The 25,902-nt window shown below is 31.3% G+C and overlaps 1 protein-coding gene across 1 annotated transcript in view; it reads left to right on the top strand.

Moving 5' to 3' along the window:
* Positions 1 to 25,902, top strand: part of LOC142329347 (uncharacterized) — a 206,642-nt gene that overhangs the window by 126,864 nt on the left and 53,876 nt on the right. Inside the window, exon 2 of the mRNA XM_075373843.1 lies at positions 20,987 to 21,073. Coding sequence (XP_075229958.1) covers positions 20,987 to 21,073 — 87 coding nt within the window. The remainder of the gene's footprint in view (positions 1 to 20,986; positions 21,074 to 25,902) is intronic.

Below are 25,902 nucleotides of genomic sequence, written 5' to 3'. Positions count from 1 at the left end.
GCAATCGTTCTTCTATCTCTGTATTTGAACTCTAATTTTTTTAAAAAGTGTATTTATAAAAATAATATTAATTTATTACAATTTACTGGATATTAAAACTCTTAAAATAACTCTTAAAACTCTTAAAATAAATTTTAATTTAATTTCAAGAAATCCAACTCGTTAGTTCGGATCATAATTGAGATCGCATTTCTTTTTTAATTCCGAATTATACGATTTTACCGTATCAAAATTTTGTTTTCTTTAAAACGAATAAAAATAATATTTGTTTTAAAATGTAGAACTTTCTACACTATCTTGTTTTTCGGTAAGTGATACGCAAAATTAATGGTGTAATTATTAAAAATTACTGTAATATTTTCTTTATATTATTATTTTTTTGTTTGTTTTTTTCTGTAGCCAAGTCACGGTCGAGATACAGCCTTCATATGTTATCCTATCAAATAATTCTATTCTCCCACAATAATTTATACACGCGCGGGTTAAGGTCGTCTTATACAGAATTTAATTACGAGTAATATTTTATTGTGTAAATAGTTTTTAATTTTTTCTCTTGAATGAATGAACGTTGTATTTTTCGTAAAGAAGAATTAATGAATGAAATTAATATTTATCCGTTTATCCATTCCTTTTCTTATCTCCTTTTTTCTTTTCTTGTATTACTTTAGTAACTATTATAATTTTTGTGTTATTTTTTCGTTACGCTAGATGCTATGTTTACATTTATTTAATCTTAAAGGTCGAACCAACTATTTAATTAAAATGTTAAATAACATCCCTACAGTTCTGATACGAGATGAGCGATACATTTATCTATTTGCACCTTAATGTGTACTGCGTTCTTTATTGCTTACATTTACTCATCTTATAGCCTTAAAATGGAGTGGAGAAAAGTAGTTTTATTAGGAACGTGATCGGTCGCATTACGCGGAATGTCTTTGAAGCACTCATTTTTGAGTGTTATTGTTCGTGTCCTGTTTCTGAACAGTTCGTTCCTTTTTTACTGTCCGCTATTTCAGTTCCTTATTCTTATCGTTGTTTTCTGGGTTTTGGCTAGTCGCTCGGTGGTTCGTGCCGAATAGTGAGCAACTGTAGAGTTATTCCGACCTTACTGTTGTTAGTTATTCAAAAAGCATAACCGGGAAACAGAGGTTCCTTATTGGGTAAATCCCTTTAACGTATTCTTATAATACTTTACAACGGTGTATTCAAATCGGTTAAAAGTTAGTGTTCCTGAAAACGTTTTTCAAAGGTTGAGTAAATTATCCCTATGTAAAGTTTTTTCTTAATTTTGCATCATATTTTATTCTATATTCACGTCCCTTGTGACTTTTTTGAGCGATGAATCGGTGGACTGTTCCATGAAATTCTCCATAACTTCCTGTTCTGTGGTATGGTATGGCATTTTCACAAGCTACAAAATTGTCATTTCATCTCATCCTCTGAAGTAGTACCTAACTGTAGTCCCGGAGGCTAAAAAAAAGAAAACAACTTGGGATTAATACACTCTGCATACCGATCTAATATTTGCTTGTACAATATTCTCCCACAAAAATCTCTGCTGCCCTTTTCTGCTCATCTTATAAGTCCTCTTCAAATCGTACTTCGTCGACCCGTCTAATTTCAAAATACTCCTGCAACATTGTATTTCAGATATCTGTATTTTGCCTTTTCTCCTTTTGCCTTTTTGGCAAAACGGAAGAACGCTCATGTTATGCACGCTTCACGTAAATAGTTTCAAGGATTCTTTCTAATTCTTAGATCTGTATACGGCTCTAGCAAATTTTTTCCTGCTTAAAAGCTCTCTACTTGTTTGTGTCGCACTGCTTGTGATCTATGACTTATTTCGTACAGCTTTTGTAATTTTTTCTTCATAAATAGGAAACATTTTATAATTTCCGACATGTTAATGTTTATCAATCATAGGATAATCCCTCATTATCATCCTCCTTTTTGTAACGATTCATTATATTTGTTTTATTCATATTTTTTTAAAACTAATCCCTTTCTTTGCTATAATTATGTCAATCGGTGTTTCTTCTAAATTATTTCTGGTTTTGCTGATATAACAGTGTTTAATGTATTATTTTTATTACTTATTTTAACGCAATGTACTTGTTTTGCTCTGTATTGATCATAATTCCTGTAAAAATTAATTACCGTACCATTGATTGATGTTCTAATGGATTATTGAATTAGATTCAATAACTTGCGGTTTAACAAGTTTTTATCGTAAAACAAACCATTTCTTTTGGATTCCCATTATTAATTATTTTGTTTTGTCAGATATTATTACTTGTATTGATAATTAAATAATTCCCCTAGCTTTATAAGTTGATTGAACGGAAAAGAATGTACTATTATTATTATTATTATTATTACGTTGTTTCATATTGCGTTAACAGTTAACGTCCGGTTTTTTTTTTTACCCAGGTGTTTGTTGATTGACATATTGTGTCGTCAGGATTCCGTGCGATCCTTGTTCATCGTATTGTGGTATTTCATCCCCTGCCAACGTCTATTTTTAATTCGAGTACTCCCTTATTAGGTCCTCTGTCCAAAGAGCATGTTATATTTTTCAACTCTCCTTTTCAAATCATTTTTGCCACGTGTACAAATTATGGCGCTGTAATACAATATGAGTATATATATATATATATATATATATATATATATATATATATATGGTATTTATTCAAAACGACGACCCGTTCAAAAAAAAAAAAAAAAACAAATAGACGTCAAGCCTCAATCTCTTTAAATAATACATAATATTAAAATAATGATTAAAATCGAAAAAATAACTGAAAATGAAGGACTAATTTATTTAAAGTATAAATAAAAATTTCTAAACACAAAATCACTGCTCTCTGCTCTTTTAGAATTAATCTATTATATGTGGAAAATTCAGATGTCTATAAGTAATTAGAAAATTAATCTTGTTCTCGGAAAACATTGTATGAGACTCTTTACGGCAATCTCAAACTGCAATAAATCTTTTCAGAAAATACCCTTCTCCACAATTAATCCGCGTTGACGGCTATTCGTGGAGGTTCCTAACTATATAAATAACACGAAGTTCGAAGTAGTAAACTTAATAAATAGTGATGTCTTAATTGAAATTCTTGATTTTAATTTAATTATTTGAATTTACCTCTCTCGTATTTACTCATTCTCTTGTTAGAACAGCGAATAAAATTATTTTGATTATTCTAAATTTTTCCTTTTGTTTTGTGATTGATCTGGGTAAAATAATTAAATTATCATTTTTCTTTATTTTGAGAGGGGGTAAATTACTAAATATATTTATTTAATAATTTCACCGGCTGAAAGTAATTGTTAAAATTCATTTAGTCTCGACCTTTTTATTATAAAATGTCAGTTAAAATGTTTTATTCTCGGACTAGAGATAACACTTGTGATGACCTAGAAAAATTATTCTCTACGTAAACGTCATCATCGTTAAAGCGAAAATAAATGTAATTTTATAAATAAAATAAATATTTATAATTTAAATACAACTTATTTTGCATTCCATTGTAATTCAGATTTTCGAATTTATTATTATTCTCGGAGTCGCCGTCCTCCTATCGCTCGTTGGGTACGCTTAATACACCTAGGAATTATTGGAGAAACTCTTAAGGGAGAGACTGGTTGCGGCGATGAAACGGGCAGTAGGCGTTTGTCCTGCCGGAACCAGGGTTCCGGCTGGGTCGGTCGACCCTAGATGCAGTCCAAGAGGTTTTTGAGGAGGTAGTGCGGCGAGCAGAGGACTGCAATCATTTTTTGTGCCTTTTGGTTTCGTTACGTTGGACGTGAAAAACGCTTTCGATTGCACGGCGAGCGATAACTTTTCGTGCGTTCTACGTACTTCGATATCTCCGAATATATCTCCTATCTCCTATATCTCGATATCTCCTATCGTACTTCGATAATGGTGGGCGCATACCTGAGGAACCGCAATCTCATCTACGAGACTGCGGCAGAGTGGTGTAGAACCACGATCAAGTCGGGGGCGCCGCAAGAGTCGATCCTCGGTCCCGACCTTTGGAACGCCGCCTAAGACGGCTTCCTGAGGCTGGAGATGCCGGAAAAGTCGGCCTTGGTTGGGTACGCTTACGACGTTGCGCTACTTGTTGCAGATCGCGACGTGGAGCGCGCTCGACTGAGGCTCAACCGAACGACGCACAGGGTCAGGACCTGGCTTAACAACTATGTGCTGTCTCTAGCTCTCAACAAGACGGAGGCCGTGATTCTAACAAAGAAACGTATTGACATTTTCCTTTCAAAAAGCAGCTGGGAGAGTGTTATAGTGTAATTGGCAAAGGAAAGCCTTGCTGAGGGGATATAGGGCGCTGCTTGGATTTTTCTTGTATTCTGTTTTTGTTTTATAAATTATGTTTTTATCCTTTGTTTTGTTTCAATGTTACTGTGTTTTTATTGTTTTGTGTAATACTGTTATGTTTCGTATTGTGTGTTGAACTCACTTTTGCCTTCTACGAATGGGTAGATAAGTTTCCTTGTTTAGTTAAGTTCTTTCAGTCTTTCTTAAGACTCTGTAAAAAGTGTTTTGTTTTGAGTTCACTAAATAGTAGTCGCTGATAAGAATTTCACTCGTGGCATTCGCATCGGTGGCATCCTGGCTGAGGTGGACTGGAATATATCAAAAGCCGAGGTTTCGAAGATGACCTCCGGTAAAGCCCATAAGAGCTATGAACGGAGGGGGTGGCGAGGGTGTCTTTCCCTACGGTGGTTAGGATGGGAGAGTTTGTCATGATTCGTCGGGGGCATTCTCAGGACCAAGAAGGGCGACTTGGATAGTTGAGCCAGGTGAAAACTAGGTAGCGGCCTTCTCAGACTAGGATAGGAGGATTTGACCTGAAGAAGAATACAAATCGGTTCCAGGTCGAGTCCTGGTAGAAAGGGTTTTGCCGGTAGTCTACTGATGGAGGTATGATAAGACCACCAGTGGAAGCCCGACAGTCCGTGCGTAAATGCATTTCCACCTCAATACCACCACAAAAAAAAAAAAAAAATTATGTGTAAAATTAATTTAGTTTACATATATTTAATTTCACTTAATATTGCTATCGTTATTAACTATGTATTTCTTGTTGGGTAAATGACCTTTAAAAGTCATACGGAATACAGAACGAAAAATGTATGATGATTTATTCAATATAGAATATTGTAAAATACAGTATTAATTGAAAATATAAGTCAAGAAGGCAGATATCGATTATCAATTATGTCTGTTGATGTTATTTATGATTGAAATATTGCTGCAGTAGAAAATAGTAGTCTATTTTTATAAAATTACTTATAACTTCCGAAATGTCCTATTAAATTGTTAAAATTGTTCCACATTTTGACCTAAAGGAGTCAATATATATATATATATATATATATATATATATATATATATATATAGATATTGATTTTTTATAATCCATTTGATAACAGTTTCAGCTTAATATTACACGTTAAAGATGTATCAGATACATGAAAATAATTAATTTTGATAAAAAAAATTATCAGTTTCTGGAACGTATAAATTTCTTCTTTCAACAGGGTACTGCTGCACCGATTTCGAAGAATCTTTCTTTCTTTCTTTTATACAAGGAACTTCTTTTTTATAAGGTACATTGTTACTTGTTCGCGTACAAACCCGCAGGTCATTGCTAGCTTCTTAATATATTCAGAAATTAAAAAAAATTCAATTAGACAAAATTATTTATTCTGTATCTGCTATCGATTCGTTATAAAAAAAAGGTAACTTACTACTAATTTATAGTACTAGTAGATTTATAAGAATGCGCACATATTTTCAAATGCAGAAAGGATTCTTTTTTCTGTACGAATGATTAATTAATTAATTAGGATATGTTTAAATAAATTTTATATGTAATTACTGTTTTACTTTACGACATGAAGTCTTCAATGTGTACTGCACATAAATGTATCATTAGGGTCCTAGTGTAAAATTCCACGTAGATATTGATCTATTAGGACTTTAATCGACATAAAATTTTGTCAAATAAGATTTTAGTTGGTCACAATTGTTATTGTTCATCAATTACGGAGGTTTTTACCGTTTATCATTTCGTGTATTTTTTTTTTTTTTTTTGTTTTGCTATATTAATAATAATGTTTATTAGGTACAGAAAGAAAAATAATACCATTTTCTATCTATTTTTCGTCTGTCGCCATACTTCTTAATTTGGGTCCCAAAAATTACAGTAGTTTCTTTTTATTAGAAGAGCTGAAATCCGAGCGAAATCTTTCGCTAGCCGTATCGAAGACAAAGCGTTTTCAAACCTATGTTATATGAACTTTTTTCATTGTTTTCATCAGTAGAACATGCCCTGAAAATTTCTTCGTGAACACCTGTTTGTATACACACACGCGCGCGCGTGTATATACATACTATTAGTAACTGAATAGCAATAGTTATACAGTGCATTCGCTCGACTATTTAGAAATAAGCGTTTTATTATATTTTCTTAGGACAGAAGAAATACTGTTTCTAATGTTCAGCCTCTATATTCTAGAATGATCTTTCTCGATTTCTCTCTCATAGATATTTATTTCATTTGAACTTTTCATGTCGCCAATTTAACCTTTAGAGAAGGAGATTGCATATTAAACAATAACTATTAGTTTGATAGCACAAATTAATTAGTTATTGTGATTGAATTGTTTACGGGGAGATAATTAATTACTGCTGTTATTACAGGCGTAATTTTCCGATATATATATATATATATATATATATATATATATAATATGTATATACCCGATGAAGTTGACTGAATATACAATCAGTTAATCAATTGGCGGTAAAAATTAATTATTCTCTGAAATAACACATAGTGTTTCCAGAAGTAATATGACATTTTTTTAAAGTGATGTTTTATCCTAGATCATTCGTTTATATATTTAGATATATAAATTCGTATGCATGCGAGTACAAATACTGAAGTGTGAGTTATTGAACATTTAGCTTCTCGTTTGGATCACAGCCAAATAATGTAGTCAGTGTGTAACAACAGCAACAATAATAACGATATTTTAATAATAATAATAACAATAATCTGAATATATTCAAATACAGTGTGTTAAGTTTATTATTGCTTGCAATACATAGTTCAAGATCTGTGCTACAAATCGATTTTCATTGACAACAAACGTAATTTCATTTGTTACTTTGTTATTTATTTATTTATTAATTACAATTTTAAATCGATTACTTTTATTCTTAATAGTTGAGGTGATCACACACACACACACACACACACACACACACACACACACACACATATATATATATATATATACACACACACACATTTACAGTGGGACGCTGATTATTTGGATTGACTTCTGCAAAGCCGAATCTGGATTATTGGGAAATTAAAAAAGGTTTACCTATCATGTGTAATGGATATATTTCTTATGTGAAATGGTTATTCACACTTAATTAAAAGACGAATATATAAAAAATAAGTGTATTTCAGTAAAATTAAAAATATACTGGATACGTGCAATCTAATAAAAAAAAAAAAACAGATTAAGTCCTAAATGTTACAAAAATCCAAACAGTAAAAATTTTCTAATAAAAAGTTAGAATTTATATCTTACTATTTTATTAAAAAAAAATCATTTAAAAAACTGAGTTGTTGCTGTTTGTTATAAAAAATATTATTTCTTAAAAATTACATTATTCCTAATAGAATACAACTTAGTGTCTGTTATTAATCAAAACATACCTTTAAAAATGTTATTTCTTCATAAAAAAATAAGTAATCTGTACTCGCCTTAATGTTTCATATTCGTCTATGAGCTGTAAGATCAAGTAATCGATTTAAACAAAGAAGCTTTGTAGATTTGCATTCATTTTGTCGCTCCAACCAGTCCAAAGCGATAGGCAAACATTCATGAGCTTTTTCGTGTGACGGCTCTGAATGCAAGTCATTACATCATTTCTTCAAAGATCAGCCTTAATTTTATATCAAAGTTAATTTTATAGTTAGTTTAACGGAAGCTTAAATTTACGTATGTTTGTGCTATACGAATTGAAAAAAAAATCAGTTAAGAACCCAGTAAAAATAAATAGTCGATAGAAATACATTTCCCATTAAAACGAAGGTTTATTTGAATAGTATTTTAGATTTTTTAAATAGTGTATTCATTTTTTTTAATTGTCCAGAGCGAATGTATGCAGTCCGGATGGAATGGGTATACGAAAAATCGACATGCCACGATTACATATATATATATACTCATCCATACCTTTGGTTGGCATTAACAAAAGGTACCCTTAAGTAACCTTTTTAAACAGCAAAACAAACGGCTAGTTTCAAAAATGGTAGACAGAACATCCCCTGCCCCCAAAGTAATGATCTCATACTTTAATAGATCTTTTTGAGGTAGGAGCATTTGCTAATTTTTTCACTGTTGACCGGCTAAAATTGTACATAAAAATAAAAAAATTAAGCCGTAAACGAACCGATGAATGTATTTTTACGTAATAAAAATTTTAAAAAAGTTTTTGACTTAATTATTTTAATCGCTGGATTCTGGGTTGCCAAAATGATTTGCTACAAGGAGATTAAGTTTAAAGAGATCCCATCTCTTTAGTCTATAAATAATTTGGCAAGTTTAGTCTTTAAATAATATGGCAAGCATTTACATAATAATTTGTAAAAGTTGTTGAAAATTATGTCCATCTACTTCTATGCGCTTTTCAACACGTTTGACCATGTTTCTGGCTACTCTTGTTTGTTGTACCCTGTCTATTTCCTACTTGGCGTTAGTAATATTTGTCTTCAATTCCTGCAGGTTGTATGGATCGGTCCTATGAAAAATTTCTTTTAAGTAACCTCACAGAAAGAAGTCTGGAGTCAGATCAGGAGTTCTTGGCGGTTGCAATTCTTTAAAAGTGATTCTCCCATCGGTAAAATCCTGTAGCATCTTCATAGTGGAGAGGTATATGGCAAATGGCGCTATCCTGTTGCAACTAGTAGTCAGTCACATCCATCATCTTGCAATAAGGTGCTATGTATGAACTGTTGGATAATTTCTTGGTAGACGGCAGCATCCACAGTTTTTTTCAAAAAACAAGGGTCCTTTTATTCGTCGCTTTGAAACCGCACATCATACGTCTACATTTTATGGGTCTAGAGAAGATTCAAAGAAAACGTGCGGGTGTTTGGTACTCCATGTCTGATAGTTATAACTATTAACATATTCACCAAGATGAAACCTTGCTTCATCTGTGAAAAATACTCGATCTAAAATGCCAATGTTGCCTCTAATGAAGTTCTTAAACCGTTGACAGTAGCAAACGCTTTTAGTATTATCAGCATTAGTTAACCAACGGAAAACCCGGATTCGATAAGAATAACATTTCAGTATTCTCCTCATCAACGGGCTGAATCTAGTGAAATATTCTTTTGCCGGTTTAATCTCCGCAAACATTTACGAGGAGATCTTGTAACTGCCGCTTTAATGCCCTATACGATATATGTCGGGCACGTTTCTGGTCTTACACCGAATCTATTTCGCGAAATTTTTTAACTAACTTATGAATAACACTTTTCACTTATTGTTCAAATTTCTCCCTGAACTTTCACCGACACACAGCCAGATGAGATTTAGTCTCTAAATAAGTCTTCATCATGAATACAAGTTCTTCCGCGGTTAACAGGATTTTAACAAACAATATATCACACGATTACGTAACCGTATTCAAAAACCAATGCGCGACACAGACTCGCAGCCGTCAAGTGTGCAGGCAATAAACAGTTTTCTCCACTCCAGCTGGAGTCGTACAACCATTTTCTGCATTATTTTACCCACCTCATACCAATATTGCATTTTAACAAAGACATATATTTAGTATACCCGACTGAGTGAGTGATGAGCCTTTTTTTAAGTTGAAAATTCTGTATTTGGTGATAATAGATATCAAAGTCTGTTTTAATTGTGAATTGTGTAAGCAAATTCAGGCCATTGTATAGTTTCTGAATTAATTAAACAGTTGTGAAACTAGTTGTTAAAAGAGTGGTGTTCCATTTTTATAATTATATAAAGATAAAATATCCTGATACATTAATTTACATTATTTCATAACTGCCAATAAAGTGTTACAAAAAACATGTACACGTGTCTGCATGTTTTATTTAAATATTATATTAAAATAATATATAAAATTATATAATATATATATTTATTAGATTTGCTGTATCATGTGTTATTTTTATTATGTAGATGGTTGATAATTTTTTCATTACATTAAATCGCTTTAAATTATATATTTTTTTTAAATGTTGTAAATCTATACCCCATTATGCTGTATAAGACGTAAAATACAAATACTAATTTTACTAACGTTAAACTAAAAAAAAAGATGTAAGAAATACTTTTTGTTTTTATCATCATGCAACTTTTGTTTTGTTTTCTTCGTGAGAACATAGACCGAAAAATAAAGTTTGAGCTGAGATCGCTTGAAAGCTCCAAATTCGCGTCCCTACTTCTCAATAAGTTCCTGATGACATATCTCAAAAAATTTTTTTTTAACGAACACCCGACTTATTCTCAGCTAATTTTATACCATCCATTTATGTTTCGGCATAATGATAAATTTTTCTGCTTTATTTTCGCAGAGGTTATTTTTAGTTTATTGATCGTTAAATATCATATTTTCGTATATATTGATCGTTAACGTCATGATATTTTAAAAATGGATAATCCATCAACAAATTTTCAGGGTAATAAGTATATTTAAATATAAGCCCTACCCGTTGTGGAAGGTAATTTTAAGTAAATTCTCATTTATTTTTAATTTATGTTTCCGATAATCCCTTCTCATTTAACATACCGTAACGCAATAACAATTATTTTCATTATTTTCTTGTGTAAATTTAAAAAAATCTGATGTGGACACCACATGTCTTCCTTTTGTACCCTTATTAAATCAAATTAGTAACTTCTGATATTTTTTTCATTTTTTTGTTTATTGAATTATTATTCATCGTAAAACTTTTTTACAGAGGTTAGTAATTATTAATAATTCAATATATTTAAATTAGAAGTAAGAAAAGTTAAAAAAGAGATGAAATCTGATTCGAACCGCTATGGCTTCACCTTGTAAGATCCGAATATTTCATTAATTAAAATTTTATTTTGCTGTAACTCTGGAACAGGTGAAAATAAACACCATGATATATAGTTGAAAAGCACTCTGTGAGATCCTATTACTGCAGTTAAGAAAAAGAAACCTTTTTTGGATTTTGGGATTTTTTGGACACTTATAGTTCAGTCGATTGCAATCAAAAGGGAAGGTCTACAATTAGATGTTACAACAGCCAAAGTCCAAAATTTCAACATCCTATGGCTAATCGTTTTTGATTACGAATACATACGTACAGACATCACGCCGAAGCTAGTCAGAATAGATTCAGGGATGGTCATAATGGATATTTCCATTGAAATCTGAAAACCGAAATTTTTCTCGATCACAATACTTCCTTTACTTCGTACAAGGAAGTAAAAAAAAAAGATTATAACTTTCTTTTTCTTTTTCAAGTTCAAATCGTTTCAAAGAATTTAAATAAAATTATTAAATGTGAGATTGTTGTTTACATATTTGAAGTAAACCATTATTATTTAAAAAGTTTTTTTTTACTGTTGTAATTTTGATAAGATTTATTAATTGATTAGTTTTAGTTTAATGCTTTTTCTAGGTTTACTAGAGTTTTAATTATTAGTTGGCTAACTATTTATGTTGATGCTAAGATTACGTGTCGATCATGCTATTTACTATTTTTTTATACAGTTGATAATGTAACGTTTACTCTATGTAAGAGTATATATATATATATTCCTTCATTTAAAACAAAAGATAAATTATGATTTTGGAATCACAAATTCGTGTGAATTCATACAAATTTGATTAATTGTAAAAATTATCGTTTCACTTTCTGGGATACATTGTGAAAGTTCAAACGTCATTATTGTGTTAAGACTCGCCTAGGTGAATATTGATTGAAAAAATAAAACTTTCATACAATTTTTACAGCAGGTTAAAAAAAACTGCGCTAAGAAACAGATATTTATTCCTTTTTAAATTTTTTTTTAAATTTTCGAGTTTTAGTAATTGACAGCAAATTAATTAAAGTTGAAATTTAGCAAATAACTGATTACGGATTATTTTTTAATTTTCAAGTTTTTTTTTAAAATCATTTCTTCTAAGTTTATTATATTTAAAATATTTCAGTTTAATTTGTATTTAAAATAGATATAGGCTAAAAATAAATTGTTGCCTGAATGTAAAAAAAAAAACTAACAACTGCGGGTTGTTTCTGATGCACGGCTTACTCACTCACACACACACACACACACACACACACACACACACACATATATATATATATATATATATATATATATATATATATATATACATACACACACACACACACACATATATATATATATATATATACATACATACACACACACACACACACACACACACACACAGACTTAATTAAAAATATTTATAATTTTATTTATATAATATTTTTCTCGTTTACTTAATTCAATGATTCTAACTAAAGCGCGCGCGAATACCGTATTTAATTCGCGCGGGTGTGGCGGTACTGGCGGCGACGGTCGGCAAAAACTAAACTAATGTAATTTCACGACTTGCATAGAACAAATTTCGCTCGTTCGGTCGGCAGACTGGTATGGTCGCGAGGCTTAACACGCACCAGGTACCGAGTCAACCCGGTGATCGAGTTCGAGACCCAGCCAGACGGGTGAATTTTTTCACTTTAAATATTATTAATTTACTTAATTCTACCGTTCACCTGTGATGTAACAACGTAGCAGACGGCTACAACAGAATTTTTTTGGGGTGGGGATGCGATATTGCAAAGAAATTTTTTTTTAAATTATGTTATTAGATTTGTCTAAGAAAAATATGACCTTAATTAGGTGAAATTTCGAGATACTGAGGGTGACCTTGATTATTGCCTTATCCCCTTGACCTTTTAAGTTAAATTTTATGGCATCAATGTCCCATATACGTGTAGAAGTAACCTGACCAGTAAAATACCAAATCTGACCAGTAAAAAATCGGTCCAGTAGCTCTGGAGATATAAGGTGATTTTTAGAGGCCGCACCGAACACACACATGTACAGGAACATTAACATCCGGAAAATTTCCATCCAGTTTTTTGGGTTCTTTAGGTGTCAAAACGAAAAGATCCGGGGAAAACCGCTTATGCCCAAACTGAAACTATTACATTACTTTCCGTTGTAGAACTTTAGCGCTACCTAGACGGGAAAGTAAAAGATGTCCACAAGAAACGCAAAACACCAGATATCTGTGTCTTGATGAAAATAAGATTAGAAATTTAATGTTGAGAAATGGTCGCTAATTAGCGTGAGTCTAATGACTCTCTGGTATGTGATAGTACGTATCTTTAACCCGAGTTTTTCAATCGATTTTCATGTGAAAATACTTGAAATATCTGAATAGCATCACGGTATTTATCTTAAATTTCCATATCCTCCGATTTTATCGTATCACAAAAATAACAAATGATAAATCATTTCGATGCACGTAATCGGGTGAAAGAAAGTAAATAATTTAGGTGTAATCGCATGGCGCTTGTTCTTTAGTACACAGGACCGGGACCGTCTATTATAGTTCGGTTGGCTCGGTACGATACTAAGATCTTTTTATCTCGCGATATTTTATTCAGTTGAATTTATCATTAATTCATAATTCTAATAATATAAAAATATATTTATTGTACGCTGTATCTTTTTGAAAGATATAATAACGAACGCAAATATTCTAAATAGATGTAGCGTAGAATACATTTTGTTGTTATAGATGAAAGACTAAAATAAATTAATCGTTTCCGTTTGTATCACCAACGGCGGGCCGTTATACGTCTTCTTGTATCTGATTAATTAGTAAAGAATCTATTTTTATAACATATTCGATAAAAATATTGTATTCACTAAAAATCTTTCACGTATTAGAGGTATATCGCTCAAGTGTCTCGGGAATGAAAATAATGATTTTTTTCTGGACCCCTGAAATACAACATATATTTGTGAGAATATTCTTCGAAGAGAAATTTTTTTATATTTTATAAACACGCTTATGTGGTTTTACAAGTTCACCTAATTGACCGATGATTAAGTCACCTAATTGACTTAAATCATCGGGGGTTCGTTTCATTTTTCTTCAAAATTAATTATAAAATTGTGTAATAATTTTTATAAGCGTATTAATATAAAAAAATAATAAAACTTTAAAATAAGTCGCAAAATATTTATGAATTTGTACAGACTATACACATCTATTAGCCGGGAAGTTTACAGTCTATAGTAGGATATAATAATAAAAAACAGTAATACGATTGCTTTAAGCTTTTAACTTATAATTATGTTCGTGATGATTACGTAGGTTTTGAATCGGTCTGATTTTTGTTATATAATTTTATAAGTGTATCATTTACATAAATAGAATGCATACTTTTTTATACATTCACATTATTGTGTAATTTTCATCTTGTTTATTAGTGTAGTTAAAGTAATTAGTCGAAAAGCTATACGTAAAATGTATAATTTGTGTTATGCTTATTGTATATTTCGTTACTCTTTTGTTAAAATAGCGCGATTTTACGTTCTCACTCTTTTTGTTGCATAACGGCTTAGTCCAGAAGATCGGTCTGCAGTGGGTGGTTCAAATATTAGTGCTTCAATACGTTTTATAATTTTTTGTCTATGCAGATAGTCTCCTTATTTCTAAACTTCCATGTAAATAGATTTTCTGTACGTCTCCTAAAGCGGGTGAATGGTAGTCGTGCTATACAATAGTATCTTAATTTTTATTAATGAAGTTATCTGTAGACATTGGCAGTATTTAATATTTTTCTAGAAAAATTAAAATTGTATGTAGCATAATTATATGTAGTAAAATTATATACTACTTAAATTTATATGGAAAGAGGCTAGACCGTTCCTTCCAAAGCCGAGCGTTGGTGGCCGGATTAACACCTACCAGCTACTATGCCTTCTGAACAACATGGATAGGGCCGTTGAGCACATGCTGGCCATGAGGCTTGTTGATGAACGCCGGCCCCGGACTACATCGGAATCAGTTCGGTTGGCGAACGAGAGACTGCAAATGCTACTTACATTGGATGTCTGCAATGATTTTGACTCGGTCCCATGGGACGCCATTCGTGACGCTGTGCGACAGAAAGAGTCAGCTCCTATCTATTACAGCAAATTTGCGATTATTTTCGAGAGAGATGGTTCTCTGTTGAGACCTACGCTTTCGGATGTCAGGTGGGTCTTCCAGGGCTCTATGCTTGGCCCCCTTCTCTGGCACGTGTGTTCGATGGAGTTCTCAGTCTTCACCTTCCGGAACAATCGGAGGCGATTGCTTACGCTAATCACTTGGCTATTCTCGTTAGCGGTAAGACCGATCAGGACCTCCAGGACCGGGCAACGGGGACCTTACCGGTACAGAGAGATGGTTGACGGTACACGGACTACTTTTATCACCGTAACAGAGTGAATATATCATTCTAGCCGGTGGGAGGAAGGTGGGCCGGATAGACCTACGCATCGGAGAACATCTGATCCCATCCAAAGCCACTGTCCGATATCTCGGGGTGACTATTGACGTCTTGTAGATGTGTCGAGTGTCGAAACGGAAGGTTATCATGTATACCGTTACATTCATCATTCTATATGCAGCTCCGGTTTGGAGCTTAACATTACAGATTAAAAGAAACCTCGCTAGATTTCAGAGCCTGCAAAGACGATTGCTGCTGAGAATCATTGCAACATATAGTACCTAGGACCTTATCATATGACGATGCCTGCGTGTTATCTGGTGTCCCATCCGTTGGAATATCGGCTGACTTGGTTCGGGATGTGACCTATAATGTTTGGGAAGATAGACGGCTGGCTGGGGAGACGGCGCATTTTCGTGGCGAAGGAACCATGAGCTGATCACTTTGGCTCATTTTTTCACGTGACCGTCGTAAAACGGTCACGTGAAAGTACTTTATAGTACGTACGGTTTACTGTTTCACCTAGGGGGAAAGAATTTAAACGCACGATTACATTAAAATCGAAAAAACAAAGAGCATCTCTTTGTTATTGGCTCGAGACTGACGTGCTGTCTTGACGTACTTTTGTCTCGATGTTGCAGCCGTAAACCCGGCTTTCGTCTCCCGTTATGATCCTTTGTATGAATGTTTCATGGTCATCGGCTTGTTCAAGAAGTCGTCGACGAACATCCACTCGATGTTCTTACTGCTGTTCGGTCATCGATCGAGAAACGAAATTTTGCTGCGACTCGATGCACGTTCAATTTTTCAGTCAAAATGTCACGGGACGATCCGATCGATATGCTGACCTCTTCTGTATGTTTTCTGACAGTCTGTCGTCGATTTGCACCCACCAGATCTGATTTTCTGAACGCGAGTGTCATCAGTTGAAGTTGAAGCCCTTCCCTGGACGAGGGTTATCTTCGATCGATTAACGACCACTTTTAAATCGTGAAATCCGTTCGTAACATTGCGTACGACCCAAAGCATCATTCCATTATTTAATTATTTAATTCCATTATTTTCCCAAAGCATTTATTATTATTTAGTATAATCCGTAATCATAATTAACTTCTGAATTTTTTTAATTAGGTAAGTTAAAAATAATTACTATTATTTTCTGTTCATTACACATGTAGTGTACATTACACTTTTAAGAGATTTGTTTTTCATATATTATTTTGTTTAAATCAAATCTAATGGAAATAATGGCAGTAAAAAGTTTTTTTTTTTTAAATAGTTAAAAGTAACCAGTGTGTTTCTTATTTTCCCTTTTACGATTTTACAGTAAGTGATAAAAATATTTATTATAAATAGAACTTTATTTTGATCGGAACGTAAAATAGTAGATTCCGTATATCACGTCAGTATAAGATGTAGATACAGTAAAAACAAGTTATAAGATAAAAAATGATGTATTTCAAAGTTCATATAGATTATCTAAATACAAACCGGTGAAATAATGTTAATTTAAAAATACATTAAATATCAAAAATTACTACAAAATAATTCACAATTCAGAAGTCGGTATTGAAAATTATTTTTAGCAGATATTTACCAAGTTGAACGGGATTTCTCGTAAATCGTAAAAATAGTAAAGAAAGGGGATAAGGCTCTTTCCTGTAAATATTGCGTTGAGTAATACGAAAACAGTTCCGTTGTCTAGTTTGGTAAAGGTGGATATTGTTATTTTCTAAAAATAAATAATAATTCCTTTTAGCAAACGTTGCAAAAATAAACTTTTTTTTTTCAAATATAGATCTACTTAGATTTACGTGTTTCATATTCATATATTATTATACATGTATATTTGCATTGTAAAATTAATTATTAATATCTGTTTTACGCTTAATGAGACATATCGGTTTGTAATTGTTTTAAATATGTAGTAAAACACTGAAAGTTTAAATGTTCTAGTAACTAGGCGTTGTTATTGTTTGAAGTCATCGATCCATTTAACCGGTTTAATGCTATTTTCGTCCATTCCTATCTGTTCTATGCAGATTTTTTAACCTCACCAAATATTACTCTTTCATCGTATTTATTACCTTTTTCTATAAATTTCATTTGTTTCTCTTTTGCACTGACCTCCTTACCAAATAAAGCATATCTTTGTACATGGACCATAAACTTAGTTCTTTTTTGGGAAATTCTATCGCAATTTTATCACCACTCCAAAAGTCGTATTAGGATCTCTTAATTTCAAATTTGATCGATCCTCATAACTTTCAATATCATCCTGTAATATCACCCCTCTCAAAAGCCTGTATTCTTTTCTTTATATATTTCACGTTCATAAATTAAAAAAAAAATTCTTTGTAATTCTTGGATTCATATTTATCGAAAGCAAATTTCTTTTTTGCATGAATCTGTCCTCGCTTGTGCGAAATCCGCTTTTGTTGATCAGTCAAGCGTAAACAAGACTTATTTTTCATCCGTTTTAAGTATGGTTCCGGCGTGGTTTTTGGATGTATATATATATATATATATATATATATATATATATACACAATTTTTTTTTCTTTGCATAATGTTGCAATCTAGTAACAACTATGTTTGCGTACCGAATATATAGTAATTTATTGATCATTCACCTGATGCACAGAAACTCTAGTTGACCTTGATCGGGGGTGCGCCGATGACGTAATTTTACGCATGCGCTGTTAGCTGTCGTGTAGTAGCCGGGTTTAGCTATTTCTGTTACGCTTTCGTACCGCGCGCTATCTTTCGTGGTTCTCATCTATCACTTTTGCCAGTTCTTCTTCTTCTAATTATTATTATTTATATTGTATTTGGATTTATTTGTATTAAATTTATTTGTAATATAATTTTTTTTGTAGATTTAATTTTTATAGTGTCTTTGTTTGTTTGGTGCGCATACATGTTTTTTCGTGTTCATATTTATATTTCTGCATGAATTCGTGTAACATAATTGTTATTTTTTGTTTGATATTTGTGTAGTATAGCCAGTGTATTAGTTAGTTTTACCTCACACGTTTTGTAACACTCGTATGATCGTCGCCTAGTCGTGTTCGCGCGTGTATATGTGTGTGTGTGTGTGTGTGTGTGTGTGTGTGTGTGTGTGCGCGCGCGCGGGCATGTGTGTATTATTGTGCGGGCTACAGCAGGTTCCCTGTCTGGACTATTATTAGTTGTTAATATACGAGTATATACTTATATAGCAGATATATATATATATATACTATATAAGTATATGTGTATATTAGACTACCAGTTTTATAAATAACCTACTGTCCGTCCATTAATTATGTTTTTAACGTTATATAACCGCTTTTGCTCTAATTTCATAAAACAATGTTATTTATTATTAACTATTGTATAATTTGTGTATGTGTTTGTTTGTTTTGAGTTGTACAGAATTTGATTTTTATATCTTTTTTTTACGTAACTCATTTATAATATAATAGAGTAAGTTTCATTCATGTTTGATTTATTCATTCATTTTATCGCACTTTTACTGTTGCATGTATTTTTCTTTCTAAAATTAATCAATTCATGCTTTTTTGTAGTGCGTAACTGACGAAGTGAATGGATAAAATGAATAGTATAATTGATTACACATTTATTATTTCTTCGCTGTGAGCTGCCGGCAAATTTTAATCATATTAAAATGTTTTCATTTTTAATTTTAAAATTAAAAAAAAATTGATGCGGAATGTTTGTATTCCTGTTTTTTGTGTTTTGTTTTCTGGCATAATTAATTAATTACTACTTACCACTACACTACTCATACCGTACACCCTCGTTAAATATGGTGTAATGATGTCTTTGTAATATCTGTCACTTTGTGTGCTATATTCTGTTTCCAAAGACATTCTAACGTTTTATGCAAAGTAAGGCGGCTGCTTTATTATTGTTCTTATTAATACTACATTTTTTTACTTTGCTGATTAATGAGTTTTTGGTTTTTTATGCAAAAAACCTAGTTAAATAAGTTACAGGTTTTTTTGTACGTAAATATTAACTGATACTTACGATGTAATATGATGTAAAAAAAATACGTAATAAAAATCAAGCAAACGAAGATTAATTAATTTTCACGAGACAGAAAAATTATTATTCTACATCTAATCTGCGCATTATTTATTTAGATTTAGCTTCTGGAATATATATATATATATATATATATATATATATATATATATATATATATATATTATACCTAAAGAACGCTTAATATTTACATTTTTTAACGCGTTAAGTCACGGTTTTCTCTCTCCTGCAGTCATTTCATAAACTAATCTCTTTCCTTCAGAGTGACAGTTACCTCATGAGGTGTTGATGTTTTTCTTGTTTAATAAGTGTACGCTTTTGTACTTATGTATAATTTTTATTTTGCTAGTCACCAATATCGTAACGATTTTTTGAGCTTTGACATGTGATATAGACGGATGGAAAATGCCGGGGTTATTAAAAAAAAAATGAGGAGTGGAGTGATTTAGCCTTTTTCCTTTAGTAATTTAGCCGTGTATATTATTGCATATTACCGCGCCGATCCGATTAAATTGTAGGGCATAATTCACCCTTACTTTGATTACTCTTAGAAAAAGCAACTGTGAGTCCATTTGCCTTTTTATACTTTAGGTTTTATAAATTAAATATCTCAACAACAAAACACAAGTCTGATATTTAATCTAAAGCGATCAAAATAATGAACCCTTTTATGTTATAAAACAACGCCTCGATTATATGTCGCATATTAAAAAATTAAAATTTCCAAATAATTCTATTTCTTTTGTATTGTAATAATATTTTTTCACATTAGCTTTTATATTTGTATTTTTATCTTTTAAATTTGTATTTATTTTTAAAATTATTAAAGTATTAGTTTGAATAATTTTTTCGTACTGTTTGTTTCCTTATTCAGGCGGTGTATTGGTGGAAGACATGTGAAACTACATGTGTGTCGTGTAAAATAGTTGCAGTATTAAGCCTTCTTAAATAAAATATGACCTGTGAATGAACATTTTTGTTACGTGTTTTTGTGTGTTGTGTAAATGTAATTATTGACATCTAAATATATAGTTTATTGAATGTGGGTTTTTTGTATTTCTGTTTAAGTTTGTGACACTGTGTTTTGGTTGTGATTTTTATATAAATCGGACATTTTGTAATCTAAACTGTATCGAGACTGATTTCTCTGAATCAAAATATTTTGTAAAGCATTCTTTTTAAAAGTTAGAAATAAAATATATGTGAGATGCAGTGGAAAAAACGAAGGAGATTAATATGTGTTATCGGTTCCGCCAATCATCCCCTACTTTTGAGGCAATATAGACTATCATCTTCATCTTCTCTTATTTCTTCTGATGCAGGGCCGGAGTCAACTGCGTCATCACCAGTTGAAGAACAAGAGGCGGTCGTTACTCCCTCTCCAGAGCATCGCGTCACATTCAACGAAGGTATGTTAACTTCTTTTTTTTCTTTCAATTTATTTTTCGATTGTTAACGAGTGATAATTTTATTCCATAGAGGAAGATTTTATTTTATAAAAATGAAATAAAACATTAGTAGTAATATTTATGATTTAGTACACGTTTTCAAAATCGATTTCATAAAATTTTATTTCAAAATTCGATTTCAATTTGTGAATCTGTTGTTTAAGTATTCTACACTCGGAGCCCTTATAAAATATAGGGCATCATTATTATTATTATTATTATTATGTGCCCGTTATTTGTGTTTTATCATTGTGATAGTAGTTTCGAAACTATTAAGAATATTTTGTATTAAATCTAGATTTATTGTGTCTATTACAAACGTCTCTGTTTGTAACTATTATTAACAACAGGTTAGTGCCACACTGAAAAATGCAACATTTCCAAGGCTGCTGTACTTACATTGCTAAAAATATCCATCAGTGCTGCCATTGTCTTATTTGTTCAATTTAATTGAAGGTTTTGTTACCCTATTAATAATTTTTGATACAATTTCAGTTTGAAACTTTACTTTTTGAAATATCCAAAAATAAAGTTGAGACATCAGTTTATGTCTCATAGCAACCGTGGATAACGAGACACCAATTGATGTCTCGGAATGTTTAATATATTTTAATTGAATTAATATCTTTTACTTACTCACAACTGATTGTATTTATTATTAATTCTACGACTCCAGAATTGTCTGAATAGTATTTTTATTAATCGCTAAACTTTTTTTAACATAAATTACTAACGGTCACTCTCTTCTGAAATAAAATTACATCTTACTAATAATTATACTTCGAATTGAGATTTTTAAAGTAAAATTTAGGAGTACTTGGTATTAAAATATAATTAAACTTTGTTAGTAAACGACTAAAATTCACATGTTATTACAACACTTTTCAGTTATGTTTATTTTGCTTTTATTTGGTAATTAAAAAAAAAAAAACATTTTTTTAATTTCTGATTTAAAAAAAAGTCTATTATTCAGAAAACAGTTTAAATAAAAGTTGTTTTACTTTACTACTTCATATAAATTAAATCGTATTCCCGTCGTTCCGTGATTAATAGTTTAGATCGAACAATTAATTATAAATTGCCATTACATCTAACTGCCATAAATAGTAATAGTGTGTGCTAACCACAAAAAGTTTGTTTTTGAAGCGTTACCATAGATAACACATTTTTGGCGGTGGGGATGTGTTCAGTTGCTTCTTCGATGTCGTAGCGTGTTTGTTACTATGTCTACGAGTGTGTATCTGTGTGAGAGTATTATATTAGTTTAGTGAAAACATCGTGTTGTGTTTTTTCTACGAAAATTATCGGCGTCGTTACAATTGTTTAATTTTTACATTTTCTGTTAACGGATTCTGTTTCTTTAGATTACCATAAATTTAACTAGGATAGTACTATAATTCCATTTCATTATCATTAAAGGTGAAAGTAGTGGGGTATACAAGAAAAAGAATTATTCATAGAAAAAGAACTTATTCATAGCCAGACGAGAAAATTCGGACCCACCGGGTTGGTCTAGTGGTTAACGCGTCTTCCCAAATCAGCTGATTTGGAAGTCGAGAGTTCCAGTGTTCAAGTCCTAGTAAAGCCAGCTGTTTTTACACGGACTTGAATACTACATCGTGGATACCGGTGTTCTTTGGTGGTCGGGTTTCAATTAACCACACATCTCAGGAACGGTCGAACTGAGAATGTACAAGACTACACTTCATTTACACTCATACATATCATCCTCATTCATCCTCTGAAGAATTATCTAAACGGTAGTTACCGGAGGCTAAACAGGAAAAAGAAAGAAAGACGAGAAAATTCGTGTTTAATAATGTTTTTAACTTATGATAAAGGAGGCATAAGGTGTACCGATTCTTCTTAACAAGTTCAGTAACGTGTGTCCTCCAAACTACTGGAATTTCATTCAGTAATCTTCAGAAAATGTTAAATGAAGCAAAGACTAATTCAGATAAAAACCGTTTTTTAGCTCAAAAAAAAAAAATCGTAACGCTAAAAAACCAAACTTCCATATTTAACTTCACAATTAAAAGTGTCATTCGTGGAACGATTTATAATTTTTACATTGGTAAAGGTGAACGAGTTGCTCTACGATCGCTACTACGGTCGTAAAAGAAAAAATCAATTTTCAAGGAAGTCTTTTGGCCTTTATCAAAGACATTTTTTCAATTAATATTTTCAAAGCAATTTTTCAATTATATAAGTGGCTGATTTCCACAAAAATGATGTTCACTAATATTTTATGTATATTAATTAAGTTCGATAAACGGACTGAGTCGGTACTTAACTAAAATATAATTTTTGCTGCTGGTGCCGGTTTTAATAAAAGCGAGACATTTTTTTAAATAGATATCTAGTATCGATTAATATAATTAAAATATTTATAATTTAATTTTTGTTATTGTTTTTTATAAATGTAAAAAATCTGATGTGGAAAACATGATTTCCTTGTACACCTATTAAATTACATGTACACATTTTTTTTTTTTTTAAATGAAAAGTACATAAAATTTTATTTCTTTAAAAACTTTTGATATTTTTTCATTTTTTTTTTTTTGTTATTGAATTATTATTCATCGTAAAACTTTTTTACTATGAGAGGTTAATAAATCAATATATTTAAATAAAATTTAAAAAAGTTAAAAAAAAGGAGATTAAGTCTGATTCGAACCGATGTGCCTTGCCGTAAGATCCAAATATTTCATTAGGTAAAGTTTTATTTGGCTATACCTCTAGAACCAATAAAAATAATTACTACTTATGATGTATCGTTGAAAAGCTCTCGATGAGGGCTTATTACTACAGTTAAGAAAGAGACAAAAATCCCCCAAAAATTGGCTTTTGGACACTTTTTTTCAATGAATTGTAATCAAAACGGTCGAGGGGGGGTTGCACAACTAGATGTTACAACAATCCCAAATCGAAAATTTCAACATCCTACGGCTAATCGTTGTGCAAGATACATACATACATATATACGTACAGAGGTCACGTCGACACTAGTCAAAGTGGATTTAGGGATGGTCAAAATGGATATTTCCGTTGAAATCTGGAAACCGGACATTTTTCTCGATTACAATACTTCTTTCACTTCGTACAAGGAAGTAGAAAACAGTCATAAACTGAGATAAACTTCTTTATTAAAAATTAGTTTTACTAAAACTATTTGGTTTTTCCATCGCTGTAGCTATGTTATGTATGACACTGTAACGAAAAAATTAGTTCAAAAGGAATAATAGGTTTAAGTAAACGACGATAGTGCCACAGTCAGGTCATAAGCGTGAAATACGGTCGTGTGTCGCATTGTTAGGAGCTTCTTTAACACTACTATCGGTCATCTGTTTTGCGTATTATATTACAAAGATATGCTGTTGAAAAAAAATTTCATTTTAGCCTTCGAACGACGACGTCTTTTTTGTTAATATGTCTTATAAAATCTTTTGCATATCAGTTTTTGATGCTGAAGGTTTTAACAGAGTTATTAGTATAACTAAATGTTGAAAGCGAGCTTCGAGTTTTTTGTTATTAATAATTTCGAAAGTTCGTGTATTTTTTCTTATTACCACTTAGAATTCTTTATCCGCCTTAAATTAATAGTTTAAAGAAATGCATCCTAGCAGCAACATATATATTGATTTATTAAAATGAATTAAACATTTTTGCACGTACCATACTGCTTTTTCTTATTTTTGTGAGTACGTCTCCATTTTTTTCGCAGAGTTGGTAGTAATTTAATTAAAAAACATCATTAATTTTCTTTTTTAAATGTAGACAGGAGATATATATTCAGAATTTCACTCGTTGAAATAACACCCGTTTTTTTCTGTCTCTATTTAACGATAAAAATCTAAATAAATTAATAACAATAATTCGAATTATAATAAAAACAGCCGAAATATGTCTAATAGATTATAGAGAAAAATTATTACCTTTTTTTTTTAGAAATTGGGAAAAAAAAACGTTTTCCAGAACATTCACTCACTAGTGTATAAATATAATAATACAAATCTAATTCATCTGGAGGATAATAAACATATATTTTCAAATATACACAACAAAATATTTCAATAAATAAATAAACAAATAATCTAAAATTTTAATTTTACAAAATCAAAAAAAAAAAAAAATACACTTAAGTTACACAGAATAAAGAGAAATATAATCAACGAACGAGTAAAATTTGAATAATGATTATCTATTTAGGGAAACAATAAATCTAATTTAAAGTATTCAAAGTTCATTTATTACATTTAAAGTTTTACCTAAATACCGTACTGAAACAGTTATTTCGTTTATCTACTAGCAAGTTGGTTAGCTTTTACTAACTCAGTACAATCCTTCAGTGGATATCGAATTAAGTGAATAGTACCAGGCTGTTCTGAAAAAGCTGGAACCGCTGTTAAAATTAAAAATGGACGCGCGCGCACACACACACACACACACACACACACACACACACACACACACACACATACACACACACATTGTAAATGGGAAGGTGTTTAATAAATTAATTAGGATTCATTGACAATCTTTTTTATTTGGCACATGATGATATACCGGTTATTTACTGCAAAAAAAATTCACTTTGTTTTTTCTTCCTTGTATTTACTGTGAGCACGTTTCACAATAAATACACATCATTATCTTCTCGTTGCTCGTTTCACATTATTCATCTGTTATCTTTTAACTTCATGTTATTTAAAATAAAGGTATATTGTATTTAATATTTAGAAATTGGATAAAATCTTTTATAGGATGTATTCTTCAGATTTAAAAAAAAG

The sequence above is a fragment of the Lycorma delicatula genome, chromosome 8, assembly GCF_047948215.1.
Source record: "Lycorma delicatula isolate Av1 chromosome 8, ASM4794821v1, whole genome shotgun sequence".
NCBI classification, from domain to species: domain Eukaryota; kingdom Metazoa; phylum Arthropoda; class Insecta; order Hemiptera; family Fulgoridae; genus Lycorma; species Lycorma delicatula.
This window is presented reverse-complemented; position numbering and strand designations above follow the sequence as displayed.